The sequence below is a fragment of the Phoxinus phoxinus genome (assembly GCF_949152265.1).
Source record: "Phoxinus phoxinus genome assembly, chromosome: 8".
NCBI classification, from domain to species: Eukaryota; Metazoa; Chordata; class Actinopteri; order Cypriniformes; family Leuciscidae; genus Phoxinus; species Phoxinus phoxinus.
The window spans coordinates 12323026-12351001 of NC_136883.1; the positions used below are offsets into that span (position 1 = coordinate 12323026).

General features: G+C 36.9%; 2 protein-coding genes across 3 annotated transcripts; one reads left to right on the forward strand and one right to left on the reverse strand.

Moving 5' to 3' along the window:
• Positions 1–781: 781 nt before the first annotated feature.
• Positions 782–8548, reverse strand: cmc2 (C-x(9)-C motif containing 2). Of its 2 annotated transcripts, none has more exons than XM_079621009.1 (4): positions 8275–8548; positions 3905–4038; positions 2310–2381; positions 782–1137 (listed from the first exon to the last, which is right to left on the reverse strand). In XM_079621009.1, exons 2-4 carry the CDS (start codon positions 3983–3985, stop codon positions 1054–1056), a joined length of 237 nt encoding a protein of 78 aa, XP_079477135.1. In that variant the 5' UTR covers positions 3986–4038; positions 8275–8548; the 3' UTR covers positions 782–1053. The 2 variants fall into 2 exon arrangements, with proteins under 2 accessions (XP_079477135.1, XP_079477136.1); XM_079621010.1 differs by having other exon boundaries at positions 3905–4639; positions 8275–8545.
• Positions 8549–9287: 739 nt separating this feature from the next.
• Positions 9288–21365, forward strand: cenpn (centromere protein N). The gene is made up of 10 exons (XM_079620293.1): positions 9288–9620; positions 10560–10605; positions 10708–10767; positions 10921–10994; positions 11122–11295; positions 11482–11583; positions 12979–13033; positions 17071–17180; positions 19827–19950; positions 20211–21365. Exons 1-10 carry the CDS (start codon positions 9450–9452, stop codon positions 20330–20332), a joined length of 1038 nt encoding a protein of 345 aa, XP_079476419.1. The 5' UTR covers positions 9288–9449; the 3' UTR covers positions 20333–21365.
• Positions 21366–27976: the final 6611 nt, after the last annotated feature.

Genomic DNA, 27976 nt, shown 5'->3' on the forward strand with positions numbered 1-27976 from the left:
GCATTCTCGAGTTAAATATGTAAGGGATAATGTAGAACGAGGCGGTTGTTATAGCGAATACAACCCGACAGGCTGATCAGTACCCTCCTGCGGAGGGGTCTTGAATCAGCTTGAAGGGGTTGTATTCGCTATAACAACCGCCTCGCTCTACATTATCCCGCTTATTACATAGCTACCTACCAAATAAATCAATAATTTGACACAAAATATTGATTTAAAACCAATTGTATTGCTTCCGCTAAAGAACACCGTGTCCATGGCAACGGTGTGTTATCCTTAGCAGCGCTCTGTTATCAAGAAATAACAGAGCGCGTTCTACATTAGAATTCAACCAAGCCATGTAATAAGCAGCTATAATGCACGTAGGTAATTTTAAATTAGTATTTCATGTCGATATACAATGGTTACGTACTGAAACTAATCGTGGTATTAATATCTTTGTAAGACTGCCGACTACAGTGGCAAGGAAAAACGAATGTCCAGTGAATATAGGCCCTAAAATTTACTTTACTGCCCTCTGCGTGCCCCCTAGTGGTCCCCACATTTCCGTTGTGTTGTGAACTTATGTTTGCATATTTCGTTGTGCTGTGCACTACTGGGCCACCGTACACGTGTATCCCATTTCTCTAGATTATCCCATTTCTCTATAATTGTTTCTACACTTTGATTGGAGTCCACTTGTGAAAATTTCAATTGATTGGAAATGTAGGCTCTTTAGTATACAGTATTAGTTTTCTCTAAATGTAGACAAGATGCAAATAAATGTGCAAGTGACATTGTTAATTGTTTAACAAATTTGTAACTCTTTAATTTTTTAATTTAAATTCACAATTTTTACAATTTCTGCTGTTAATTCAAAACTCAAACCAGCCACCTGCAATTAAACATCATTAAATCGCTTTGTTGCCTCATTTACTGCAAGGTGTATAATAAATAAATCTACATATCCTCAGAGAAAAGTCTTCCAAATTTAAAGCGTCTAGGCACACTATGAATACCAGAAGCTATTTCCTGTCAGCCATTGGTCTGTACTCCAAGGAATCCATCTTGATATTAGGGCCTCTCTTTTGGTTGTTCATTTAAACGGCGTCTCATTTCTTCAGCATGGGCCTTGCTGAGCTCCCTCTTTGTCTGATACTGTGTTGACAAATAGAGAGACAAATGATTTAGCCCAATACGACTAGATAAGTTATAGCATTCATTTGTCAAGCTTTACTTGACCAATTCCACAAATCTATTGATTTTAATTCCTCAGGTAAAATTATTTATACTGTACACTGAAAATAACCATCTGAGTTGACAATTAACATGTTTATTTATACCCATCATACATAAACATACCTATTGAATTGTTCACACCAACTCTTTCCCTGCCAGCATTTTTTTTTTAAGTTGCTAGTCAGAACCAGCTGTTTTTTTGTTTTTGTTTTTTTCACATAACAATCTTGGCCCCTAGAATATTTTGTGAATATGTACAGTAAACCCATATTTGTATGTGTTTATATGTAAAGTCCAATATAAAAGAGCCTCTGCTTTTAAACAAATAAATATATAGCTTATATTTAAAACATTTTAAACAAAAGCTGAGAAAATCACGTTTTTGTAAAAGACATCATCATACAAGGGGATATCCCCTAGCCCTATACAAGACCACCCTTTGTGGCCCCCAGAAAATCACTTTGACTGTAGCGTGAAGAGGGTTGTGTCGCTGTATTTTATGTAGTATGTGTGTGCATGCACTGATCAATGATTTTGGTTAGTTTGAATGTGAATAAAGGCCTAAATAGCGATCTGGTCATCATACAAACTGATTGTATCAGAAGATTCATTTGTGTCTTTTTATAGCCTTTATGTCCTTTTTGGAGCTTGAAAATTGTGTGTCTTGTTGACCTTGACAAAAACAGCTGATACTCTCTTCAAATATATAATTTTCTGTTTCACAGAAGAAAGAAATCCATTTTAGAACGGCATGATAATGGGTAAATAAAGGCAATTTTTATTTTGGGGTGAACTTTGTTTTAAATCCCTTAAAAATATATATATATATATCACAAACATTTTTTTAAATTAGAGCAAAGGCAGATTATAACAGACTAAACTATTTGATCAGCAGTAGTATTAACACATTCACATTCATTAATTTATTTTTGTTTGTTAGCAATTAATGCAGTGTATTACCTGGTGTAAATGAGGTCTTTTATCCAAAGTGATTTTTAGTGTATATAAAGTTTTGTTCTCAAACCAATGATCATGCTCTAACAATAAAGCAACAGGAACTCATAATAAACACCACACAATTCTGTCCTCACCTCTTTCTTGAGACAACCACGCATTGCACGATCCATATCATTACATGTGCCAAAGAACCTGAGGACGTTATGCTGAAGACAGAGAAAGTCATTAATAACTTAAATGCCTGTTTTCAAATCAAAAGTAAAGATGTTTTGCACACTTTTTTTATTAGTGCACACTGCACATGTTTTATAACAGATTATCTGAAGACAGAAAACAGAGATATAATCAGAATAAATAGTACAATCCACAAATGCATTCAGACATTTAAAGGGATACTCCACTTTTTTTGGAAATAGGCTCATTTTACAACTCCCCCAGAGTTAAACAGTTGAGTTTTACCGTTTTCGAATCCATTCAGCCGAACTCCGGGTCTGACGGTACCAGTTTTAGCATAGCTTAGCATAGATCATTGATTCTGATGGGTCCAGTAGCATTTCTTTCAAAATGACCAACGAGTTTCAATATTTTTCCTATTTAAAACTCGACTCTTCTGTAGTTAAACCGTGTACTAAGATCGACGGAAAATGAAAAGTTGCGATTTTCCAAGCCTATATGGCTAGGAACTACTCTCATTCCGGCGTAAGAATCAAGGAACTGTGCGGCCGTACCATGGGTGCAGGCGTAATGATATGACGAAGAAAATAGTCCCCAGCTCGGTAACTTCCAACATGACCGGGACTAAGTTTGTGTAGTTTTTAGGCGGCAAATTAGGTTTCCTGTGCGATTAGCCATGGTTCTGTGCGTAGTAAAGGGCTGTGATAGTAATGTCATCTAAATCATCTCTCACAAATGTCTCCATGCTACAAGGCACGCTCCCTGTGCAAGCAGGTTGTCACGTTGGTTTGTTGACGGCAAGTGCTTCGTCATATCATTACGCCTGCTGCACCCATGGTACGGCCGCACAGTTCCTTGATTCTTACGCCGGAATGAGAGTAGTTACTAGCCATATAGGCTTGGAAAATCGCAACTTTTCATTTTCCGTCGATCTTAGTACACGGTTTAACTACAGAAGAGTCAAGTTTTAAATAGGAAAAATATTCATTTCGAAAGAAATGCTACTGGACCCATCAGAATCAATTATCTATGCTAAGCTATGCTAAAACTGGTACCGTCTGAACCGGAGTTCGGCTGAATGGATTCGAAAACAGTAAACCTCAACAGTTTATCTCTGGGGGAGTTGTAAAATGAGCCTATTTCCAAAAAAAGTGGAGTATCCCTTTAAAACTTTCAAAGTGTACTTCAAAGTGCTTTTAAAGTATACTAATACAGGCTTAAAACAATAGTTTACTCAACAACAACAACAAAAAACAATACAGTGTTATCTTTACTTACCTTCATATCTTACCTGTATGATTTTCTTCCAAATAACACGAAAGGAGTAATTATGGTGTTGAAACTCAGTAAAGATGTCCTCCTTTTTCAGTCCACAGAAGAAAATCATACAGGTTTGGAATGACATGAGGCTAAATATATGAGGTAAATGATGACAGTTTTCTTTTACGGTTTGCTGCATTCACAAAATTATTATTCAAATAACAGTTAATCACTGAATCATCTGTGGATTGTACATTTGAGGAAAAGGCATGCTTGCATGAGTAGATTTCCAAACCTCTTTGTGGCACTGTTTGAGAAGTGTTATAAAATTATTGCACTCCTCAGTATGCAGATGGGGTGACAGATCCGAATGCATCCTGAGTTAAGGCTGTATGTCTTAAACTGTGACACCACTTGCACTGCGGGTGACTATCAATGTTAAAGCAAGGTCACCGTGAAGAACAGGGAAAGAAAAAAAAGAGTAAATGCCTAAAACTTTTCACAGTACTGCAGGTAAGGCATTTCAAGCATTTTTGGAGAAGTTGTCATAGTTCTTTATAGTCCTTCTATGGATTTATGCTGTCAATTCATGTAATCCCAGATTTTATGATGGTGTGGGGACTAATGGTTTTAAGACTTTTTCACATTTACTATACAAACATGTCAAGAATAGTTCCCCCCAAAATGAATTCAGAAGACTTGGATTAATCCGTTCAATTCATACTGATCAATTCTACTGTGGGTTTTAGAACATGAATGCAAGTAGTTATCCCATTAATCCAAATTCACTCAAACATTTAAAAACAGAAAATGTGCATTATCCATTAACAAGGCTAAAACTGACAAACTTCTGTAAATCAGTCAAACTGGCTCCGTTATCTGCGAATGCTGATACATTAAAAATAGTCAAATATAGGTTGATTATAAAATAAAATCACAAAAGAAAAGGAATTTGACATGATATTAAGGATATTAAAGCCTCCCCACCCCATCACTCATTCTAAAATCCTCTGAAATCTGGGACACTTACCTGCAACAGAAGGAAAACAATGTGTTAGTATTAATCCAGTTAATACAGTCTTTTTGTTTATTTTAGCAGCAGCCATATCACCCTGTAGCCCAAGACTGGTTTCCCACTGAAGCTAAGCGGGGCTGAGCCTGGTTAGTACTTGAATGGGAGACCTCCTGAGAAAACCAGGTTGCTGCTGGTAGAGGTGTTAGTGTGGCCAGCAGGGGGCGCTCACCCTGTGGTCTGTGTGGGTCCTAACACCCCAGTGTAGTGACGGGGACACTATACTGACAAAGAGCGCCGTCCTTCGGATGAGACGTTAAACCGAGGTCCTGACTCTCTGTGGTCATTAAAAATCCCAGGATGTCTTTCGAAAGAGTAGGGGTGTAACCCCGGCATCCTGGCCAAATTTGCCCAGTGGCCTCTGTCCATTATGGCCTCCTAATCATCCCCATATACACTGATTGGCTTCATCACTCTGTCTCCTCTCCACCAGTAAGCTGGTGTGTGGTGGGCGTTCTGGCGCAATATGGCTGCCGTCGCATCATCCAAGTGGATGCTGCACATTGGTGGTGGTTGAGGAGATTCCCCCCTTCTATGTAAAGCGCTTTGAGTGTCCAGAAAAGCGCTATATAAATGTAATGAATTATTATTATTATTTATAAACTCTTTTTAAATGTATTATAAAAATAAAAGTGGCATACACAGGACCATTGGTTACTACAACTTTACACATTCTGCCATGTTCGACACAGAAGCTCTGAACAACAACACATTTCAAATGGAAGCCCTAAAGTAATTTTGGTCTTAAATATTTGTAAAATATAAAGTCATTTATTTTTTCTAGCTGTGTGATTTCATAATTAGTCCCATAGGGTTAGGGCACCTGTTGCCATGAGTGATTATGTTTTATTACTAATTTTGAAGTTTTTTTTAAGTTAATTTTAATTTTGAGTCAATCCAACTAAAATCACTGGAATGTTTCTTCATTGGAACGGCATTTGATACAAAGGCAAAGAATGTGAAGTTAGAAGTTTGATCATAGAAATAAGGGATTTTTATTCAGTTTTAATAAGATGCTCTCCATCATAAGCACATCGGTCATCTCAGAAATCACATTACATGATCAAATAAAGCTCTGGTGGGACAAAAATTAATTTATTTTCATATTCATAGTATTTCAGGGAAACCCTGCAAGAGGATGTAATGGGACAATTTACACAAACTGTAAACAGTTTGATATGCTATTCATAATTTTGACCACCAGATGGCCACAGATGCCCTTTCTATTGATTTCTAACTATATACTGCTAAAATCCTTTATAAAATATCTATAATATCTAAAGTAATGTAAAAAATATCGAAAGAAATGTAACTTTCATAAAGTTACATTTATAAAAACAACTTTCTCCTCATCTGTACATTGGAACAACAAAAACATTTTATATAAAAATAATTGATTATTTATTAACAGGTGGTTTGGGTTTTTTCACAACTACTTCATTCTGAATGGCTTATTTGTAACTAACCCAGAGTTAGGCTATCTTTGGGGTTACAGTTTATTCAGAAATAATTATTTTTTAAATTACAAATCTAGATGGTGCATGGCGTGTAGATTATAGTTTAAAGCACTTTAGCACAAGGCTGCAACATAAATAATTAAAAAAAAGGATCTGAAAAATGATCTGAACACCTGAATCCTCAGTAGGTCTCTGTTTCATTCAGTACTTGTAATAATTACATTTGTCGTACAGTATTGTTTTGGGATAACTTTTTGACTGGAAAAAGTGTGGACATTGTCTTATACTTAGGCCTACATAAAATAATATAATAATATACAGTATATAACAATAAATACACGTATACGTTTTTGTCTAATACATTTTCTTATCGGATAACTGGGTCATTCTACGAAAATGGTGGCTTTCCTGTCCCAGCCTCAATCACCAGGAAAAACACTTAAAAGTGTCAGATAATGACACAAATATATGTTTTTTGTTTTAATTGAAGTGTTTTATTGTTAATAAAACATTTGTAAGACAGTTATATTGCAAACTATTTTTTATATATATTGTAGAACACGGTCAGCACCATGAAATTGGCTTGTCCCTCGGGTCAGGAGTCGTGGTTTAGTGACATATTTTGAGTTAAATAATGTATTTTTCTCCCCCTTTAAATGTCATAATACAAAGGGAAGTAGTATAGTTATTTAGTGGACTACTTAAAAACCTAAAATATAAACTAAATATTATAAATAATTTACAGGGAATACCTGTCCCTCAATTTCATGTCACTGGTGTTACAATTAAAAAAAAACACCACTTTGAAAAAATTCAACATCCTTGCCAACTTCTTCCTGGGTCAAAGGCTCATTGTAGGCGTGGCTGTTTTGAAAAGCACATTGTGAGTGTGAACTCTCTCTTCACCTCTTAGCAATTTGATAAATAATTTGCTAATTTCATGCGAGGACTTAAGATGTGTCACTGGTGTTCTACAGTTTATAATAAGGGGAAAGGAAATTTTATTAATATAATTTTTCAAATTGCATGATTAAGTGATTCATTTACAATTTAAGAAGTGTGGTTTGAGCTACTGTGGCCGCCATCTTAGATATGCCATTTTGTCTGCAGATTTGTCACTGGTGTTATCGTCACTGGTGTTACTTTTGCTGCTGGTAACACCAGTGACATGATGATAACACCAGTGACAATCAATAACACCACTAACTTTTTTCTCAACATAAGGTTTCATAAAAGCCTCAACAATTATATTAATAAAGACTTGTTAGCATTTCATTACTGTTTTAATATTGTAAACACATAAAATTGCTATGCTTTTGACCGATATGTCACTGGTGTTATATTGCGTCACTGGTGTTACCGCATGGCATATTGGTTTTCTGGCATCAGAGTTGCCCAGTTTCATAGAATATGTTTTTTGTATCTACCTAACTGTTGCTGCATTCATTAGTAAGCATTTTAAGGATATGATCATTCAATTTTGAACACTCAACTTCAATTATTTCTAATGTTACAACAAAAAACACAATGGTAGAAATAGAAAAATGTCACACAATAGAACTTTACACATGCCTGTTTAAAGTAAATTATTACTAATTAAGACAATTTCTTAATATTACATTAACTTTTTCTTTATGATTATGTATGCAAATTAAATAGTCAAATTACATTCTGGGAAGCCTGAATTGTCATCTAAAATATAGGTAACACCAGTGACAAAAAAGCAGCACAAGCATTTTTGAATGTAATGTAGTAAAAATATAAAAATACATTAAGCTGTCATTTAAGTTTATTTATAATGTTAAGAGGTTGACTATTATCTGACTATAGATTTTGGTATAAAAAAAAGAATTACATTTTTAAAAAGTTGTCTGTTCAAAAAGCCACCATTTTCATAGAATGACCCAACTAATAACGTAAGGGAAGTTTAGGCTAATTAAAATGTACACTGTCATTATCATTTTAAATTATTTTGTTTAATGTTGTTTCACTTTATACTTTAATACCTGGTGCTATGCTTTATGGTATTATGTTAAAGAGCCTAACTTACTAGTTAACGTTACATGGGTAGAAGCAGATAGCCTACGTAGTAATTTACTGCCTAACAGTGTACACAATATTATTAAATATACTCACCAATAGCTTACAGACGGTTCGCAATAGAAAGATCCAGTTGTTTGTAGATCGTGAAGGGCAGCACAGTTCACGTGTTTACAGTGACATTGATTAACACTCAAATAACAAAGAATCAGATATGTATTTTGCTCAGCGGTCTCACGGAGATGTCAGATATTTACTTGATAATGCAATAACCCCCCTTAAAACCCTCACTATTCAACTAATCATTGTGTGTTGTTATCAGGTTGTTATATATGTGGTGCCCTATGTTATGCATTGCGTTCACTATGCCGGAAAAGGTATTTTGACTTACAGCCATGGAAACCAATCAAGCACTTCGTTTTCATCCTTGCCGACCAATCAAATGAATAGCATAGACAGTAACTACAAGACTTTTATTTCCTTGCGGACGCGCAAAATCCCAAATCTCACGACCTCTGTTGCCAAATTGTAATGGGATTAATGCAAACAGACCTCTGTCTGTCTTTAAAAAACAAAACAAAAAAACATTAACAACCATTAACATAATCTTTACTATATAATATAATACTATTGTATAATATAACTATACAATATAATGATACAATAAAATAATATTACTAACATATTTAAATGATTTCTAATGTCAATAATACAAATCTGAAGAAAAAAATCTGAACGTACACATCTATGAATTGTAGTCAGTTTGATCAGAACGATAAGACCTTTGTGGACAATTTTATATTTATTTAAATTATAATTATTTAACCTACAAACAAGAAACAAGAAAAGGAGTTAATGCAACATAACGATGAGCCAAAGAATGTAACTTATGCTGTATCTGTATATTCAAAATGCATTATTTTTTTTTAAAGTGCCGCAGAGAATGACGGGACATGTAACGTTAGTTTGCACATGCTGGTTAAACAAATAGTGTTTTCTGACAAGCTTCAGCGTTGTTCTTTCTGAACACCTAACTGTGTCGTCAAAATTCGCAATTACTCGTAAATACGACGATTAAGACATTACTTAACGCACTCCGTAGTTTTGTTGCACAAGACTTTTATGTCTCTACCCGCCCGCTGTTGACCGGAACTTCCGGTTCAGAAATCTGTTTGATTTCTGGCGGTTTGTTTTGAACGTCTCAAAACGCAAAATAAATGATGAGAAGTTATATTAACTTGTAACGGGGGGAAAAAACGTTTGTCCACACGATGGACGCACAAGCCAGATCTGTGTTATATCGGATAATCCGGAGAATACCAAACAGAAATATAGAAAACCTTCTGAAGAGATGGAATTGTTTATCAGCAGATCAGATGCGCGCTCTGGACTACACGAGACCCAAATGGATGATAGTGGAACATGTCATCAGTTTCTGTGAGGTGAGATAACATCCATTCAATAATAATTTATTATTTAAAATATTTTATTTCAAAATCATTAAATGGGATACTACCATTACCGTCTTTATTTTTCCATACTTGAAGAAAATAACGATTCAAGATTAAAATGTCAAAGTGACTTAATCCAAACGCAGTAATGTTAGACAGATAACGTTACAGCTTTCATAAAATCTGTCTAACGTTACAGCGTTTGGGTTTGGTCAAATGCTTTAACATAAAGGTCAGAAAGGTGTGTGTTTTCAATATCCAGCATAGTAAGTTAAGGATTTAGTACGTCAAGTGTTAAATGGTTTTCCAGCACACTTTTGAATTTGCATATCTGCATTTGAAACCTGTCATAAAAAAAAAAAAAAATGAAAGAAAGGGATAAAAGGGGTCGTGATGCATCAACACTTCGGAGTATGTTTCTAATTAAATATGGCTTGAGTTGGGACCCTATCAGAACGTACAGGTCGACTTACATCAGTGTAAATAAATGATTGTGTAAATCTCTCTCTCTCTCTCTCTCTCTCTCTCTCTCTCTCTCTCTCTCTCTCTCTCTCTCTCTCTCTCTCTCTCTCTCTGATTGATAAATTAGCTATTTATACAAGTAGTAAAAAGAAAGTCGAACAAAATTTGGGACAGAATGTAGTTGCAATGTTTTCAAACACGGTGAAAGCAAGAATATTGATTGATTTTGCTTATTACAAGCTTATGGATGATCTCATTACCTTTGAAGGTATTTGGTGTTGCAATGAGGCTTTGTGCTCTGTATCTGAAGGTGATTTGTTTTTTGCACATTTATTGTGAGTTGGGGTTGCTCTTAATATTTATGCACATTGTAATTTAAATGTATTGTGAAATGTATTTGTAATAAAAGTTTGTTCAAATTCAAATGCTCTCTCTCTATATATATATATATATTTTTTATTTTTATAGGAGAGCAGACTTGGCCTGAAGCACGTCACTAATTTGGAAATGATCTGTGAGTGAAATGGCCTATTTTAATTTTTTTCTTTAAAAATGTTTTAAAATGTAAATGTAAATAATCCTAGGCCCCATATCTGAAATTGAATTCCCCCATTAGATCGTATAGAAAACCCTGATCAAGGCATCTGGAACGCATGTCAGCTTGCTGAGGCACAAGGTAAGGGGCTTTTATGTATGCATTTCATTGTTAAATTGATTTGATTATGAAGGGATGCACAATGAGCCCAGTTTGGTACATGTTTAATATATGGTTGTTTTGACTACTTTAGATATATAAATCTGAAATAGTTCCTCTTCTTTTTCTTTACAGATGATGCAGTTTGTGTAGAGCTGACACAGTTTAAAGAGCAGTTTAAAGCACATTTGCATGGGGTCATTCGGCATGTAATTACACAACTTCATTTGGCATTCAAGCTTTCAAATCCAACTCAACTTTTTCAGTTTTACAATTCAAAATGGCATAACTCTCAGTAGTCTTATTGACTAAAATCTTTTGATTTTGCTTTTCAAGATTTCCATTAAGATGAAGAAACATGAGGACGAGGCTATATGGATTCGGATTGCCTGGGGAGACAACTTCAGCAAACCCAACCACCTTAAGCCAACTTATGTTGTGCACCACCTACACACTTCCTATGTGTTTATATCCAACCTCATGGCCAAACACAAGATCTTTCTATGTCAGGTGACTTTTGATCTATCTCTATTTTGCTTCCTTTGCGGTCTTATTTGGTGTGAGATACTGTTTTAGGATAACTTATTTTAATTTATAGTGTATAACCAGATGCAACTTGATACTTGAAAGATTTGATCATTATAATTTTCCCACCCAAAAAAGTAACATTTCAATGGTATTTACTCATTCTCCTAGGCATTAGTAATAGCCACAAAACATGGCTCTATAAAGGATGGCCTCCTGAGCACCAAGAGTCTCAATGCAATGAGGGACTTGCTTCTGAGACGTTATCAGCAGGTAACCTATCGACTGGCAGCTTGTGGGCAAATCCAGCATATCAGTCATTTTTATATGTCTTTTCTGAAAGATTGATTTAGATTTATCAGGCATTATGTGATATAATCTGAGCATTATTTGCTCAAAACTCATGTGATTATCAAATAAATACTGGGATAAAAGTTTATAGTTCGGATATAAACACTGATGTCTACGGTAGTGATAAAAAATGAGCAAATCACCTTTTGAAAGTAACTTGGTGCTTCAAAAAAGATTTGTATGAATTAGGCCTACATCGTTACATCACTAGGTGGTACCAAGTTACTTTTTTAAAAATGTATTTGTCATTGAATCATTCAAGAGATAAGTTCAAAAATTTTCATCCAGCAAAGTCTTAATGAGTCCAAATCATTAATTCACTGATTTAAAAAAAAATGTAAATGCATGCAGCAATTAACATTTGGTCAGAACCTCTAGTAAATTATATGTTATTTTTGTTAAAGTAGTCGGTCCGTTCAGAATCGTGATCTCTATTTGAAACAAAAAAATTGTGAATCTCAAATTATCGTGAATCATGCTGCTCTAACCACATGCATGCATATGAAGGGTGATAGTTTCCGATCATAAGTGGGCAGCTATGACCGCATTCACACCTGGCATAACATGTGTCTCCTATGCTATTTACATTCAGATCAAGAGACCCTCCCACTCAATATCATTGTCTGGTCGACACAACAACTATGTCACTATTGGATTTTGTTCTCAAATTGAAACGAAACATTTTGAATAGGGCTGCGCAATATATCGAATTTATCGAAATATCGCAAATGTATATATCGCAATATGCATATCGCAACAGCTTGCAATAAATGGGGTCATGAACAAAATACAAAGTTTTTTAGCTTTAATAAGTATCAGGATATATTTAATTCATACAGTGAAAACTAAGCAATGTTTTATTTTTATATTTTATGATTCAGTATCTTTTATTAAATAAACCTAATGTAGGATAACCTGAAACCCTGTGGTTTACACTGATGTTAAAATAACACTTCGTATGCTACAGTAAAACACTGATGTTCACTTTCAGAAGTTAGAAGGATGTTTTCTTGTCATAAAAAGAATGTGAAACACATGTAGGTTATATCATTTTAAATATATTTTAAAGATAATTTAAGTTTATTTTACACACTTTAAGCATTATCGTATCGCATATCGAATATCGCATTATTTAAGGAGTTATCGCATTTTTCTTCAATATCGCACAGCCCTAATTTTGAATAATATTGTTTTTGATTTTTTCAAAATAATATTGACATTTTTTACAGATTGAAGATTGATATTTCTTACATAAAGACTAAACTTATTTGATAAGTACTGATTTTTGTTGTTGTTGTTGTTGTTTTACACTGATAGGTTTTTCCAAATGCTCACTCAAGGATCCTACAAGAAAGAAACACTCTCCCATCATGTATGTACATGTTTTTATGTTTTAAATGCTCAAAAATCAGAAGAATACATATGTACAATCTCTGGCAATGTATACAGTTCTGTTGCTTATGTTATGTTTTGCCAAGGTTAAATAAATTACAGTGCCTTTTAAAAACATTTAATTGTGAATTCCAAATATTTTGCTAAATTAAAAAGTAATGTGTATATAGGGACATCCTTGCTTTATCTGACCAGAAATGGGCATCTTCTCTACTGGTCAGTAGAGATTTTTGGAGACGAGGCCACAACAAATTAAGATGTCAACAAAAATGCTAGGGAAAACATGCAGCAATTTGCAATGAGAGCTTTAGGATTCACCTTAACAGGATATTGAACGTAGGGATGCTCATATTGACCGTTTAACCGTTAACCGAAAGTAAAAATTTTGACCGGTTAATACTATCAGTTAAACGGTTTAAAAGTAAAAATATATATATATTTTTAGCTTTTTTTTGTTGTTGTTTGTTTGCTGCATGGTTAAAAAAACAGTATAGGCTATAGCCTATATCTGGTAACTCACTCACGGGGTGCGTCGGCAAGTGCAACCGCACGCGCCTAAAGACATATTTCGCTGAGCAAGCTAAATGAAGCAAGCGAAATGAAGCAAGCGAAAAGAAGTAACCTACTGTGTGGGACCATTTCGACAGAAAGGGCGTCGAAGTTACTTGCAAAATATGCTACGCGGTATAAAATAAAGCAGTAGTGCAAGTACAATGCAATATCACTTGCGAAGCAAACATCCACAAGCAAGTGAAAGGCGCTTTCCGAAGTTGGCCACTCTAGCGATACGTTATCTTTGTATTCCCGGGACATCTGTGCCATCGGAGACCCAGACTAACCCCACATCATTTAGACATGTTACTTTTTTAAAAATAAGAACTAGACAAGCTGTGGATTGAGGTAGGCCTGCTATTTTTATTTGATGATAAAACGTAGTCTGATGGGGGGGAAAAAACTGTTTGTTTTTTTTGTTTTTTTTAAAGCTTCAACCTGATTCAGTGTTTTCTTCTTGTCATCTTAATTTGTTAATTATTTAAGTTTAAAAAATATATTTTTAATGTAGGCCTATATTATTTAATTCTGTTTTTCTCTGTTGTCACTGTCAGAAATGCTGCAGGTGTGTGATCATCTGATGTGAATCCAGGTTCTGTTGTTGATCTGTTCTGCATGCTGCTGTTTGCTCGTTAAAATAAACCCGTGCTCATTTCTTTGTATTTTTAACGGGTCACAGACACTCGTTAATTTTATTTTTATTTAATGACAATTCCATATTAGAATCTTATCAGTTAACGGTTAATAATCGGATAATGAGAGGCGGTTGTTGGTCAGGAAAATTAACTGAAATGAGCATCCCTAGAACCAAGAGCACCAAAAGCACTAGTTTTGATGATCCATATTAAACTTCATGGAGCTTCAGAAGTTAAGAACTGATGTAAATTACATTAGTGAGATGTACAACAGCGAGACCATACAATCAATCCATAGCTAAATGTATTCAGTCTCTGTTTTGTACGTAGCCCCTAAAGTTTTTTTTTTGTTTTTTTTTTATCTTTTGCATTCCCTCGCAAAACTTTTGCGTTCCCACGCAAAAACGGTTGTGAGTTCGGACAGACACTTCCTGTTTAATGTCCCGCTGGCAGTGTTTCAGACAGCTCCGTATGTTAACTATGGAGCGTTTCATAGTGTTTGAACTTGGACTCAAATATCAGTTCAGTAAAGTTAACAATATATTCACAGATTCGAACTTCCCGGATCAATAACTCGTGAGCTAAATGTTGTTAAAACACAAATTACACCTATTTACAATCATAGTAACGTAGACAACGAGCTACAACCTCAAAACGAGCTTTATAATATAAATTGATCTCTATGAGCAGGCGGCTTAGAGACAAGTCCGAAGCGACCGTCTGCAAAGTGCAATATAGCCCAAAAAACGTGACTACAAAAATAGTCATTAACTTTTATGTTATACAATGTAGTCACCATTGTACAATTTGTCACCAAATTCAGTTTACACATCAATGGTCTCCCACTGGTAATACTACAACACTTAGTTTGGCAAGTACCGGTAATAGCACATGAAAAATAAGTAGGCTTATTCTTTACACAAATGGTATTGGTAGTGGTACGCAGCTAATTTAACATATTAGTTACTTACCACCATGGCTTTTGCATGATAATTGCTTACTGAATTTGATGGCATTACACTGTATAACGGTGAAGTTATTGATTTTGTTTTATTATAAATAATCATAAAAAGGATGCCTTTTTATCAAACTAACTGTTGGAATATAACCAGCCGGAGATCAGTGATGTGTGAGCTGAATTTGGTGACTGTACAGTGTGTCACAGTGAAGTTATTGAATATTTTTCATAACATAAATTGTGCAAAAGGGTTTTGTACTTTGCAGACAGTCCCTTTTTCGGACTTGTCTTTCAACCGCCTCGCCTGCTTAGAGACACATTCATGTTGTAAAGCTCGTTTTGAGGAATCGGGTTGTAGCTCGTTGTTTACGTTACTATGATTGTAAATAGGTGTAATTTGTGTTTTAACAACGTTTAGCCCACGAATATTGATCTGAGAAGTTCTGTGAATATAATGCCAACTTTACTGAACTCCTTGAAGCACTATGAGTGCATTTCTTTATGTTTGAGTCCAAGTTCAAACACTATGAAACGCTCCATTGTTAACATACGGAGCTGTCTGAAACGCTGCCAGCGACATTAAACAGGAAGTGTTTGTCCGAGCTCACAACAGTTTTTCCGTGAGAACACAAAGTTTTGCGAAGGAACGCAAACTTTCTCGGGGGAACGCAAAAGATTTTTTTTTATTATTTTTTTTATTCTCCCATCCCAAATTTTTTTCCACCACCTACTACTTAAGTAGTGTTCTTAAAGGATTAGTTCACTTTTTAAAAAACTTTTGCTGATAATTTACTCACCCCCATGTCATCCAAGATGTCCATGTCTTTCTTTCTTTATTCGAAAAGAAATTAAGGTTTTTGACGAAAACATTTCTCCATATAATCGACGTCAATGGGCCCCAAACGGTTCAAGGTCCAAATGACAGTTTCAGTGCAGCTTTAAACGATACCAGACAATGAATAAGGGTTTTATCTAGCGAAACGTTCGGTCATTTAAAAAATAAATTAAAAAGTTTAAGTTTTATAAGCACAAACGCTCGCCTTGCTCTGTTCTGTGATGCGCGTTCGTGACGTCACGTAATACGCAATTACTTTGAAAAGGTCACGCTTCTATGAAAAGTAAAAAATTTCTGTCCTGACGAAAATTAGCTTTTAGGCTTTTTAATATTACAACACCCAGGATATGCACACGAAATGGGCATTTTAAATGATAAACTGACACAAAGACATTTGATTATGTATATATGGTCCTTGCGTATTACGTGGCGTCATGAACACGCATCACAGAACAGAGCAATGCGAGCATTTGTGCTTATAAAACTTTAACTTTTTTATTTATTTTTTAAATGACCGAACGTTTCGCTAGATAAGACCCTTATTCATCGTCTGGTATTGTTTAAAGCCCTTTGAAGCGGCACTGAAACTGTCATTTGGACCTTGAACCGTTTGGGGCCCATTGAAGTCCATTATATGGAGAAATGTTTTCATCAAAAACCTTAATTTCTTTTCGACTGAAGTAAGAAAGACATGGACATCTTAGATGACATGAGGGTGAGTAAATTATCAGCAAAAGTTTTTTTTAAAGTGAACTAATCCTTTAATGTTGAATAGCAAACATTTTAATTTGAATTCATTACAGTTCTATGCTATGCTGTTGTAAAATATGTACAGTGGGTGAATAGTAGGCTTACTTGCCCACCGCGGCACAGCCCCTCACCATCGTTTAGATTTTTTTAAAGTAATAAAAATAATTTATTTCAGTTAAAAACTGAAAAATGTTCTCACCGTCACATCCCTAGTTAATAAGCATGAAATATCCTTTAACTTAATTATAAATAATCTATATGTTGGTTTTTTGCTGGTCTTTTTACAGTCCCCTGTATTGGAAAGGAACACAGGGACCATGAAGAGATAAGACATCAGATGGCCTGTGAGGCGTTTGGACACGGCGCTATGCCAAAGCTAGAAACAGCTGTGTATAGAGTGAGTGTGTAAACCTCTGATCTCACATAACTGCCTTTAGATTGACAGGGTTCGTACGGGTGCTTCAAATCCTTGAAAATGCTTGAATTTTGATGTTGTGTTTTGAAAAGTGCTTAAATTTTTGATAAAATGCTTGAAATTGTAATGATTTTTTTCACAACAAATACCTATCTGACTGAATAGTTTGTTTATTAAATGGAGAAATAAATAATTTGCTGAGGACAGAGCACGATTGTTCCCCGCGCCCCCCACAGCGTTGGTCTGGTTTCACACTCAACTTGATTCTATCGAACCCTGGTGCGTTTACGTGCATCTTACGTCATCGCAAACGTGCACGGCACATGATAGAAAACAGAACGCGGGTCATTATATTGTGTTTTTTATTAATTTGGTGCTATTATGCGCAGCTGAGTGAACAACACAGGTTAACTGTGTCGCATTTGGCTTTCTGCTGATTGCAAATGTGGCAGGAGACCGTGAATTTCCATTAATTTGTTCCATTAACGCGTGAATACACTATGTATACTGTAATTGGCTTCATCACTGTCTCCTCTCCACCAGTAAGCTGGTGTGTGGTGGGCGTTCTGGTGCAATATGGCTGCCGTCGCATCATCCAGGTGGATGCTGCACATTGGTGGTGGTTGAGGAGATTCCCCCCTTCTATGTAAAGCGCTTTGAGTGTCCAGAAAGGCGCTATATAAATGTAATGAATTATTAATTATTATTATTATTATTATGTGCGAATACACTGCAGAATCACTCTCGCTGGTATCCAAGGTAAATCATCAACACTCATCCCTTACAAGTGTTTTATTTAACTAAATACATGATAATCAGCTTAAACGAATGCGCAGGTTACTTTGCTTCCTTGAACAAGTGCGCACCCGAGTCCGTGGTGCTTTCACATTAACACGAACCGCGGCACGGTTCGAGTGCAACCGAACTCAGACCACCTCCAGGTAGTCTCGGGTTCGGTACCCCAGTGCGCCCCCGGGTCCACATGACAGCGTTCACATTAGCGATTTTTCATGCGAACCGTGCCCCGTTCCGAACTAAACTGTGTGAAAGCACCCTAGACTTTTCAAGTAAGCCAACTGAAGTAGCCTACTGTAGATGTTAGCGCCTATTTGTTTACGCTAGTAACTGCTAGCTAGGAATTTGCAGGCTAAGTGACTGAGGGTGCTTTCACACTGGCAGTTTAAGTCAAGTCAAGTCAACTTCATTTATATAGCGCTTTTAACAGTATGGATTGTTTCAAAGCAGCTTTACAGTGATAATAGAAATTAGTGTAACAGTGAAGTTGCGAAGATCATTAGACATTAGCTTAGGGGCCACTAACACGACACCGTTCTAACAGTTTAGTTCGATAACTAACGTTAGCCCAGTGCGTGACAACAATCGTTGATTGCTGAACAGAAATCGTGTCAGATGGAGTGTCATACAAGTAGCCTACTGTAAGGTTGAGGATGGCCTTATGCAATATTTACACTACTCTATTCCAGTAGATAACTGTATATGTCTTGGCAATGAAATAAAAAACTAATTATTTCAATTAATATAGGCTATTTATCAGGCAGGTGCCTGTGCACTGTCAGAGTCTTCTGGGTTAAAATGGAATTACAGGTTGTTGTTGCACTGTCTCAGATTTTGTTCAAACCTATTCTATATCAAGAATGTGTCCCAAAACCAAGGCCTATAAAATATTTATGTTCAAATCCTATGTCTTCATATTTTCAGCCCTTGAAATTACTTCAGTTTTACAGCCTGAAAATCACATTATCTGGGAGGCAATATTTGGACATTAATAAAATGAAAAGTATTATTCATGGGCAGCCCAAACTTTGTAGAGTGGAAGACAAACATGTCAATATGACTGAACCATTACAAGTTTGTACGGCATGCTCTAGATTTGGAAAAAAGAATGAAAAGACTGACATTAAGGGTAGCATAAACTTAGAGCAAAATCTAAGAGGGTGCAGCAACTGTTTTCCTGGATTGTGTCTGATTTGACACAGAATGACCCAGCTGCATGTCATTTGGCTCAAATCCTCCCACTCAGTGCTACTAGACAGTGATACACTTTGAAAAATAAAACCTGTTTTAATTAAATATCTGATTCTTCTGCTATTACGAAACACAATTTTGGCACAATTTTAATATGACTGTTGGTATGTAATTTACGGTGGTGTAATGTGCTGGAAAAAGCTTTAAAATGGACCTTGAAAGTGCTTGAAAAGTGCTTAAATTTGACCTTGGGAAATGTGTACGAACCCTGGTTTGAATATCAGTTGTTTGTATCATATAATTATTACATATATTTCATTTGAATTAAAGGTGCAGTAAGCGATTTTTTTGAGAAAGGGTGTTGATATTTGAAATCACCAAAACACACACACCCCTATCTTCATAGCTCCGCCCCCCAAATTCACACAAACATGCTATGCAATACAGGCACCTCCCCTCTAATAAGTGTATACACCCCTAACTGCTGATTGGCTACAAGTGTGTTTTGGTGCTCAGTCCGATCCACTTTCAACAGCGTTTTTCAGAAATCGCTTACGGCACCTTTATCCACATGTACACCTAAACATGCTTTTTGACATTTATAAATGTGCTTTAGTACATGAATCCACTGTTTTCTTTCAGCTTGAGACAAGGTACAAAGGAAATAGCAACTACACCCTCAGTGACAAAGAGGAGTTCTTCAGAGGGGTGGTCAGGTTCTCAAGCAGCAGTCTGTTAGAGTCCTTACGCCACTGTGTTGCTTCAGGTGAGGAATCAAAACCCTTTCCTTTGAAGTCAAAATCAACTCTCTTGTATAAAACAGAGGACAGGCAGAATATAACCATAAAACTCATTTGATAGTGGTTTCGCGCTGTTACTTGAAAATTGTCCATCACCAAGGTGTAGTTACAAGCATTGTCTGGCATTGCCCATGCTTCTCAGTCATACACAAACTTTAGAACCTAGTTCCTTGTTTTCTCCTTCACTGCAGTCAATATAGTATTTATTTCATATTTCTTTCGGCAGGCATGGCTGAAGGTCCAGTCACTCCGCTGTTGTCTGCCATCACTCAGAGAGGAAGGAATTATTTTGTTATCACAGACAAAGGCCCTGGTGTTTCCAGCCAAGCATCAGCACAGAGAGCCTGATGACAACTGACGTTGCTGAGGGAAATCAGTTCAACTAGGATGTTCAGGACATGAGAATATATTGTGCATTAGAGAAGACATTTGTGTAGTCTTGGCATCATTCAGTATTGTCCCCAAGGCTGATTCAGCAGGGAGATTTTTTTTTTTTTTTTTTTTTTTAAACAATTAACCTATATATATAACCCATATATAGCAAATAAAGCATGTATTATTTTTAGTGTCATTTTAGCATGGTTTTAAATAAAATGTATTAAAAAATTATTTTGTAATAGCAGTTATTCAATACCTATCTGAATTTAGTCCTTTTCAAGCTGTGCACAAAAAAAATTGCACAAAAAAGTTATTGAAATTGGTACAAAATCAGACTTTAACCTACTTTCATGCACATGCAGTTATCTCATCATACCTAATGTCAGTATATTACTTCTATCAGAAAATGATCCCATCTCAGTCAGTCCATATAATGCAAGTGGATATTGTAACTCAAAAGTTGACCACTAAAAGCAGATGGTAAGCCATACAACTAGTGGATGAATCAATGTCTTCTGAAGCGACACAATCTGTGTGTGATGAAAATAATATTTTAAGCTTCTGTAACTATAAACCTTTTTTTTTCTGGCCAACTTTCATAAGCACGTTCATGAGTTCAAGCTTGACATAAACGTCAACAAGTTGTCAAGCTTGCACATGACATGGTGGTCCTCTCTGCTTCCCTTCTCGTATGATCTTTGCGACATGGTAATGAAATCCTTCGCGACGCTCTTATGAATGTGAAAATGACATGCTGGAAGCATTTTTTTTATTATTATTTAAAACAGTATTGTTCTTACACTTACCTATTGTTTCACTTCAGAAGACATTGATTAATCTACTTAGGCTTTGTGTGGTTGATAAAGCATCAACTTTTGAGTTACTATCCACTTAAATTGTATGACTCACAGGGGTGGATTACTTTTCCAAAAAATGTTGTTCATCTGAATAAAGTCTTATACATCTGGGATGGCATGATGGGTGAATAAATTAGATAATTTTTTTTTTTTTTTTGTTAGGAGTATCCCAGAATGAACTACTCAATGGAGGAATGCTAGAAATGCTATTAAATCAAGGAATAAATGATCAACTTAATTCAAACAAAACAACTGTTTGATAGCTGTTTAAACAATAGTCCTTTAAGCTTTGATTCATAAAATGTAATTAAATATAATTATAAATTAATAAATCACAGTACAGATGGGAAAGTATAAAGTCTGGTTTGATAGCGAGTTCCACAGAGTAACAATGCGGGTTAAAAAATGATTTATTTTAGAATTTTAACACTGGTTAAAGATGACACCAGAATCAAATAGGATTGCTGCTTCTTTCGAATTTAAATTATGTGCACTCAGGACTCCCACGTAATGGATAGACGTTGGCTATTCCATCGACTGCTGGACAGTGGCTCTCTAGGACCGAAGTTACCCATCCCTGGCCTAACCCAAACCCTATCCATACCAGAAACATTTTTTAATAAAAACATGTTTTGGCTGATTTAGAAGCCTTTTTATTTGTAAGGATAAAACATTTGTAAATTTTATTTGGGTGTAGCTATGGCATAATGATGTTATATAATCGAATAACTATGAATCTAATAAAGTAAAGAAACGTATTATGCATCAAAGAAATAAGTGAAATATTATTTATTAACTAGCATCAGCTAAAACATCTAATGTAGAGGTTTTCAACCCAGCTTCTGGAGACCCACTGTCCTGCAGAGTTAACTCCAATCCTAAATAAACACCTGAATGCAGTTGTGTTGAAGAAGTTTGGAAATAAACTGCAGGAGATTGAGGAGTTTCCCTAGTGTCAGCTACTGATGCAGTGCTGAGTGAACCAATCAAAAGGAAACTGAGAAATGGTGTTCACAGGTTCATAACCATGTTCATCTATTGGATGTCACAAATGTGATTAATTTATTTATTTTTCAAATAATGGCACAAATGTTTTCTAACTTGTGAATCAGTAATCACATAATGGTAAATTCACTTTTGTTGCATTGAGTTTCTACATTCTACATTTTTAATATACTGGTAGTCTTTTTTATTATTTGTTTTTGATTGTTCATTAGAGTAAATACTCTACTTGTCAACTTAGACTGCAATTACTTAGAGGTGAAACAATTTTGAATCATTTGACATTTTAGCGATATTGTACCTCTATACTGTACAGTTTGGAATGTTCATAACTCTTTAAATCCAGCTGCAAATCTCTAACATTGAGCAACAATGACAGCAGAATAAACGGTCAGTTTTCACACAGTAGACTTCTATGGATTTAATCTTTGACGTGCTTCGTCAGCAGCTGGTGATTTGTGCAAGGCCTTCTTCTGTTCATGGATTCATTTGATCTGTCTTTGCTTTATGAAGTAAGAGATGGTTTCGTTGTCTAGCACTGGTAGATCTGTGATTGTGGGGTGGACTTTTGGGTTAAAGCTGGAAGTGAATGTGAGTTCTGAGGAAACAAAAAAAAAGCCATTATATACATTGCGTCCAGTGTGCGGGTGGTGTTGGTGGAGTGGTAGCCTCGGCGGAGGGTGGAGATACATTTAGTGAGTATGTCTAACGTTATTGGTTGTCTGGCATCAAGGCGAATAATTTTGTTTTTTTGGATGTCTTTGATGAGCATGGATGTCTGAGGATTGGCTATCTCTGAGGATGGCAAACCAAAAATGAGTTTGTGATAAAATTGGATTCCGTTTAGATAACCTTTGATGGAGCTGGCTTGGAAGTTCTTGATGCTGTTGAGATAAGATATGAATGAAGTGATGGTGAGCAGAGAAAAATCGGGAAAAGGATGTGGAGTGGAAAGACTTAAAACACTTCCATGCGGTTAGGTAGGATTGGAGAGTTCTGGGTGAAAAGGCTTGAAGAATAGAATTAAGCAGAGCCGGAGAGTAACGGAGTACATTTACTTGAGTACAGTACTTAAGTACAATTTTGAAGGATCTGTACTTTACTCGAGTACTTGATGAAAAAACAGAGAAACTCACATGTACACACAATTGTTAGCTGAATTTTCTTTTCTGATATTACACATTAATGTAAGCTGAGCATTTGCTTTGATGTTCTTGAGTATGCGGTGTGTTTAACACAGTCAAGTTCAAATGTGGGTGCAAAAAATCCATTAAAACTCTAGCAGAGGTTTGTCAGAGCGTTGCCATTGTGCTATTGCCTTGAATTGCCTTTATTTGCCTTTATTTAATGTTAAATCAAGCAACATGGTAAAAAGATGAAAATGACTTGATTTTACTTTCAATTCCTTTTACATTCTCCAAGGTATTAACATTTTTCATAACTCCAGGACGTTTCTGTACATAAATGTAAGCACTGTGGCAGTAGTAATGCAATATTTAGAAAATGTCAGTGTTTCCCCTAGAATTTTTTCCAGCAGCGGTGCTGTTACGTGCCGGAGGTTGTTACCAAGCCGCGTGCAGAGGGGTCCGGGGGGGATGCACCTCCGGAAGATTTTTTACTTTTTTTAATTACCCCTTAAACCATGACTTCTGTTCAAGTTTTGTGGATAGAAATGGGCATTTTAAGACATACAAATATGACATACCATCAACAGATTCAAGGCCTGATTGTTTGTTTTAAACCCAAATAAGTTTCTTTCTTCTGTTGAAAATAAAAGTTATTTGGAAGAATCTGGGTAACCAAACAGTTGATGTACCCCAGTGACTTCCATAGTATATATTTTTTCTACTATGGAAGTCAATGGGGAGAAGCAACTATTTGGTTAGCCACATTCTTCAGAATATCTTCTTTTGTGTTCAGCTCAAGAAAGAAATTAATACAGGTTTGGAACAACTTTAGAGTGAGTAAGTAATGACAGAATTTTTATTTTTGGGTGAACTATCCCTTTAAAGGTGCTCTAAGCGATCTCGCACGTTTTTTAGGCCAAAACATTTTGTTTTCACATACCGCAAACATCTCCTCACTATCTGCTAGCTGCCTGTCCCCTGAACACACTGTAAAAAAACGCGGTCTCTGCAGAGAGCCCAAGCTCCACAAACAGCAGCAAAAACAAACTGAGCAATAAACAGAGCAACCCGCAGCATGAAACATAACAAACTGTTCCAGCCAATAACCGACAAGAATGATGTGGGGTGAGGTTTGGGGGGTTATTGCGTGGATGAGGAGGAGGGAGGGTCTAGCTAGCGTCCATTTTGTTTGATAATAATTCAAACATCAACAAGAGGTTACGCCAACGGAGATCGCTTAGAGCACCTTTAAGGACAAGCGGCAGCGTGTTTGCTATTATATGGGTACTGTCTCTTTAAGACACGTCTAATAATACACACGCTTTTAACAAGCAGATTTTCTCTACATTTCCTGTTTTCTTTCACTTTAGACATACCCAACTTTGTTTATGTAAACCTTGTGTGTATATGCCAGTATTAGCGCAATAAGACTCGAAAGATAACTTACCCAGTAACCAGGCGCTGTTTGACAGGCTTTTAGTGCATGTGCGCGTCGTGTGTTTGCGCTCAGAAAAGCGCGTGAATGACATGTTTAACCGGGAAGGCTTTAAATCACATGCAAATAATTAACTTTTGTGAACTGCATGTGTCCAGTTCCTCTGCGTTAACATTTGATGTGAATAGACGTCGCAACGGTCGCGTACAGTATGTTGAGACGGAGGCGTCTACTTTTAGTGTTGTGCTTTTACAGTGTGTAAGTGAATGTCGTAATATTACTGATCATGTGAAGATTTTGCTGTGGCGCTGAAAATCCAGCGGCGGCGCTGCGCCGCTACTGAATACATTGTAGGGGAAACACTGAATGTACTCTTGTACTCTTGATACTCAAGTACTTTTAAAAACAAGTTCTTCAGTACTTTTACTTAAGTAGACATCTGACTGTTGTACTTTTACTTATACTTGAGTAAAATTTAGCAAAGGGTATCTGTACTTTTCCTCAAGTAATGAAGCTGTGTACTCTGTCCGCCTCTGGAATTAAGAGAGGCGTCGAGGAGTGGTTTCAATGGGTGGTTTGTGGGAATATCAGCTCTGAATAGTGAGGTACTGGGGTTGGGAATGGGTCCGCGTCTGGTGCCAGCAGCCTGAAAGCAAAAGAGAGAGAGAATAAGCTATTTGATTTTTGGACCCAGGAACATGTTTTGCAGTTATGATGAATTGATCGCAAGCTTAAATCCAAATGAGGCGTCTTAGGAGAGGCATTAGTGCGGGGGAATTTGAACGGCCTTTGTTAATGCAATGCACGGTTGCTTCGTTGTTACAGTGCACAAAGATGCTGTTAGTGGACCATTCTTTACCCCACAGGAAAGCTACTACCACTAGAGAATATAACTCGAACAGCGCTGAGGATGTTAGTGACTGCGATGAGTCTAACAGCTGGGCGGGCCATGTAGACGCGAACCAACGGCCTTAGTAGAACCTCCCCAAAACCGATGGAAAGAGCTGCGTCAGTAAACAGTTGAATGTCCACGAGGAGAGAAATCAGAATACTGTAGAAAAAGGACAGACCGTTCCATTGTTTAAGGAAGGTTATCCATAAACTGAGCTCGTTGCAACATGAACTAGATAGGAAGATTTGGTCCTCTAGCGCGCGAACTAAAGGCGCGAGGAAGAGGGATAATGCACATAGCAAAGTTTAAGTGGCCGAGCAGAGATAGTAGCTCGCGTTTAGAACAATTTGGATTTTCTTGGAGGGTGGATGCGACCAGAATAATCATGTTTTCCTTGGGCAGTGAGGCCTGGAAGTTAACTGTGTCCAATTTAATGCCCAGAAATTCGATGGACGTGGCTGGACCCATTATTTTGTCCTGAGCTCAGCGAAGACTTTTTGGACTGAGAAGATGCGTGGCTGGGATGGAGACGGGCAGTGAGATGATTAGGAAATCACAACAGGTGGATTAAGTAGGGAATTGAGTAGTTATTTGAAGGAATCCAACAAATGGCTTCTGATAGCATGTCGAAAATCTTGGGGCTGCTTTTGCCAAAAGCCAAAAGTTTAACGGACAGCAAAGTAAAACATTTCTTGCCAGCGTACACCGAACAAATGCCATGAATCTGGGTGGATGGGCATCACTTTAAATGCAGAAGTGATGTCGACTGTAGCGAGCTAAGCGCCGTAACCCGTGTCTTTAATCAAGGTTATACCTTGGTCAATGGTGTGGTAATGAAGAGAAAATTGTTCGAGCGAGATAAGGCTGTTTATGCTTGGAAACTGGGAATTGTGCGGGGCTGAGAGGTCGATTATTAAGTGTTTTTTGCCTGAAAATTTCCTAGTAGCCACTCCAATGGGGCTAATGTGGAAACATTCGAAAGAAGGAATGTTAACAGGACCAATCATAAAGCCTGTTTCGATTTATTTTTTAATCAGAGTGTCGACTGTGTCAGGTTTGGCGAGAGCGGACTGGATATTGTCACATATGATACTTTGAGTGGGGAGGCTTTCAACGCCGAGTTTGAAGCCGTTCTCGAGAGCAGACAGTAAATAGTCAGTGAAGTTAGTGTTAGGGTGGTGAGACAATTCAGTAGACAGACAAGAAATATTCACAGGAGTCGACAGGTAATTTTTTAAATCTTTATTTACAGACCTTTTTACAGGGCATATAGTGCGGGCATAAGCGCCGCCACAATAGCTGCAAATGTGTAAATAACGGCAGCGTTGCCATGAGCAACCTCCTTAGTTGAAGTTATTGCAAACTTGACTGTTGGATGAGAAGGTGGTGTTTCTTCTTTTGGAATCTATCTGAGATGCTGAGTCGAAATTTATGTTTGCTGGCCGCAGGACGTAACTGGTTGATTTTCCAGCTGGTGAATCTGGGCAGGGAGGATTTGAAGGGTTAATAAAGGGATATGCTGTGGTGGAGTGAGAAACGGATCTGCAAACAGCGCAGGATATGTTACGGCAGCCTAGGAACACTCTATTGTGTAGTTCTGTGTAAGGGCACTGATTCCACTGGGCTACGTGGACGGCGTATTTTGCTGAGAACAATTTGTGATATGTGTAACGGGATTAGCTGATTGACAGCAAATATTGGCCTATCAGCAGGGGGTATTTTCCATATAAAGGCTGATTGGTTGTCACCCGGGATGTGTCACGTCCGTTTTCCCCGTCTGTTGCTCGTGTCTGTGTCCTGTAGGTAAGCGCTATGTTGTTATGGGTGATGATTTCTGGGAATTGTTGTGGTGTGCATAACGTGGAATCGTCTCTGTTAACAGTGCAGTTTAATGGGTTGCTGCTGTTTCCCATTCGCGCTGTATGTTGGATGTGCTGATTGTTCGCCTTGCAGGTATGTTTATTGTTAAGCACTCGCTATATAGTGGTTATGGCCATGTGGGGTTAACACTCTTCTCACGTATTAATTAGGCGTGATTCCCTGTATCCCATTTTGCTGTCGATGGGTAGGCCTGTCTGTGACCAAGTAAGATCTGATGTGATATCCTGAGGGTAAGTGTTCAAACGCAACCATGATTGGGATTGGGATAGTATGATGACTGGTAACATTTTCTTCTGTGTTTTAGGATCCTCCTTCTCGTTCGTATTCTTCTCTCACTCTTTGCCGTGATTCGTGAGTTGCTGCTCACGCTGTTAAAGCGCTGCGGTTGGTACAGCCGCGCTGACGCGATCCTCATTATAA

Coding starts and splice junctions, on each gene's coding strand:
- cmc2 (XM_079621009.1), bottom strand. CDS start 3,985: ATGCATTCGGATCTGTCACCCCATCTGCATACTGAGGAGTGCAATAAT. Junction 2,382..3,904: donor TCAAACAGTGCCACAAAGAG/GTTTGGAAATCT, acceptor CTCTGTCTTCAG/CATAACGTCCTCAGGTTCTT. Junction 1,138..2,309: donor GTGGTTGTCTCAAGAAAGAG/GTGAGGACAGAA, acceptor TTGTCAACACAG/TATCAGACAAAGAGGGAGCT.
- cenpn (XM_079620293.1), top strand. CDS start 9,450: ATGGACGCACAAGCCAGATCTGTGTTATATCGGATAATCCGGAGAATA. Junction 11,584..12,978: donor TTCTGAGACGTTATCAGCAG/GTAACCTATCGA, acceptor TTACACTGATAG/GTTTTTCCAAATGCTCACTC. Junction 13,034..17,070: donor AAGAAACACTCTCCCATCAT/GTATGTACATGT, acceptor GTCTTTTTACAG/TCCCCTGTATTGGAAAGGAA.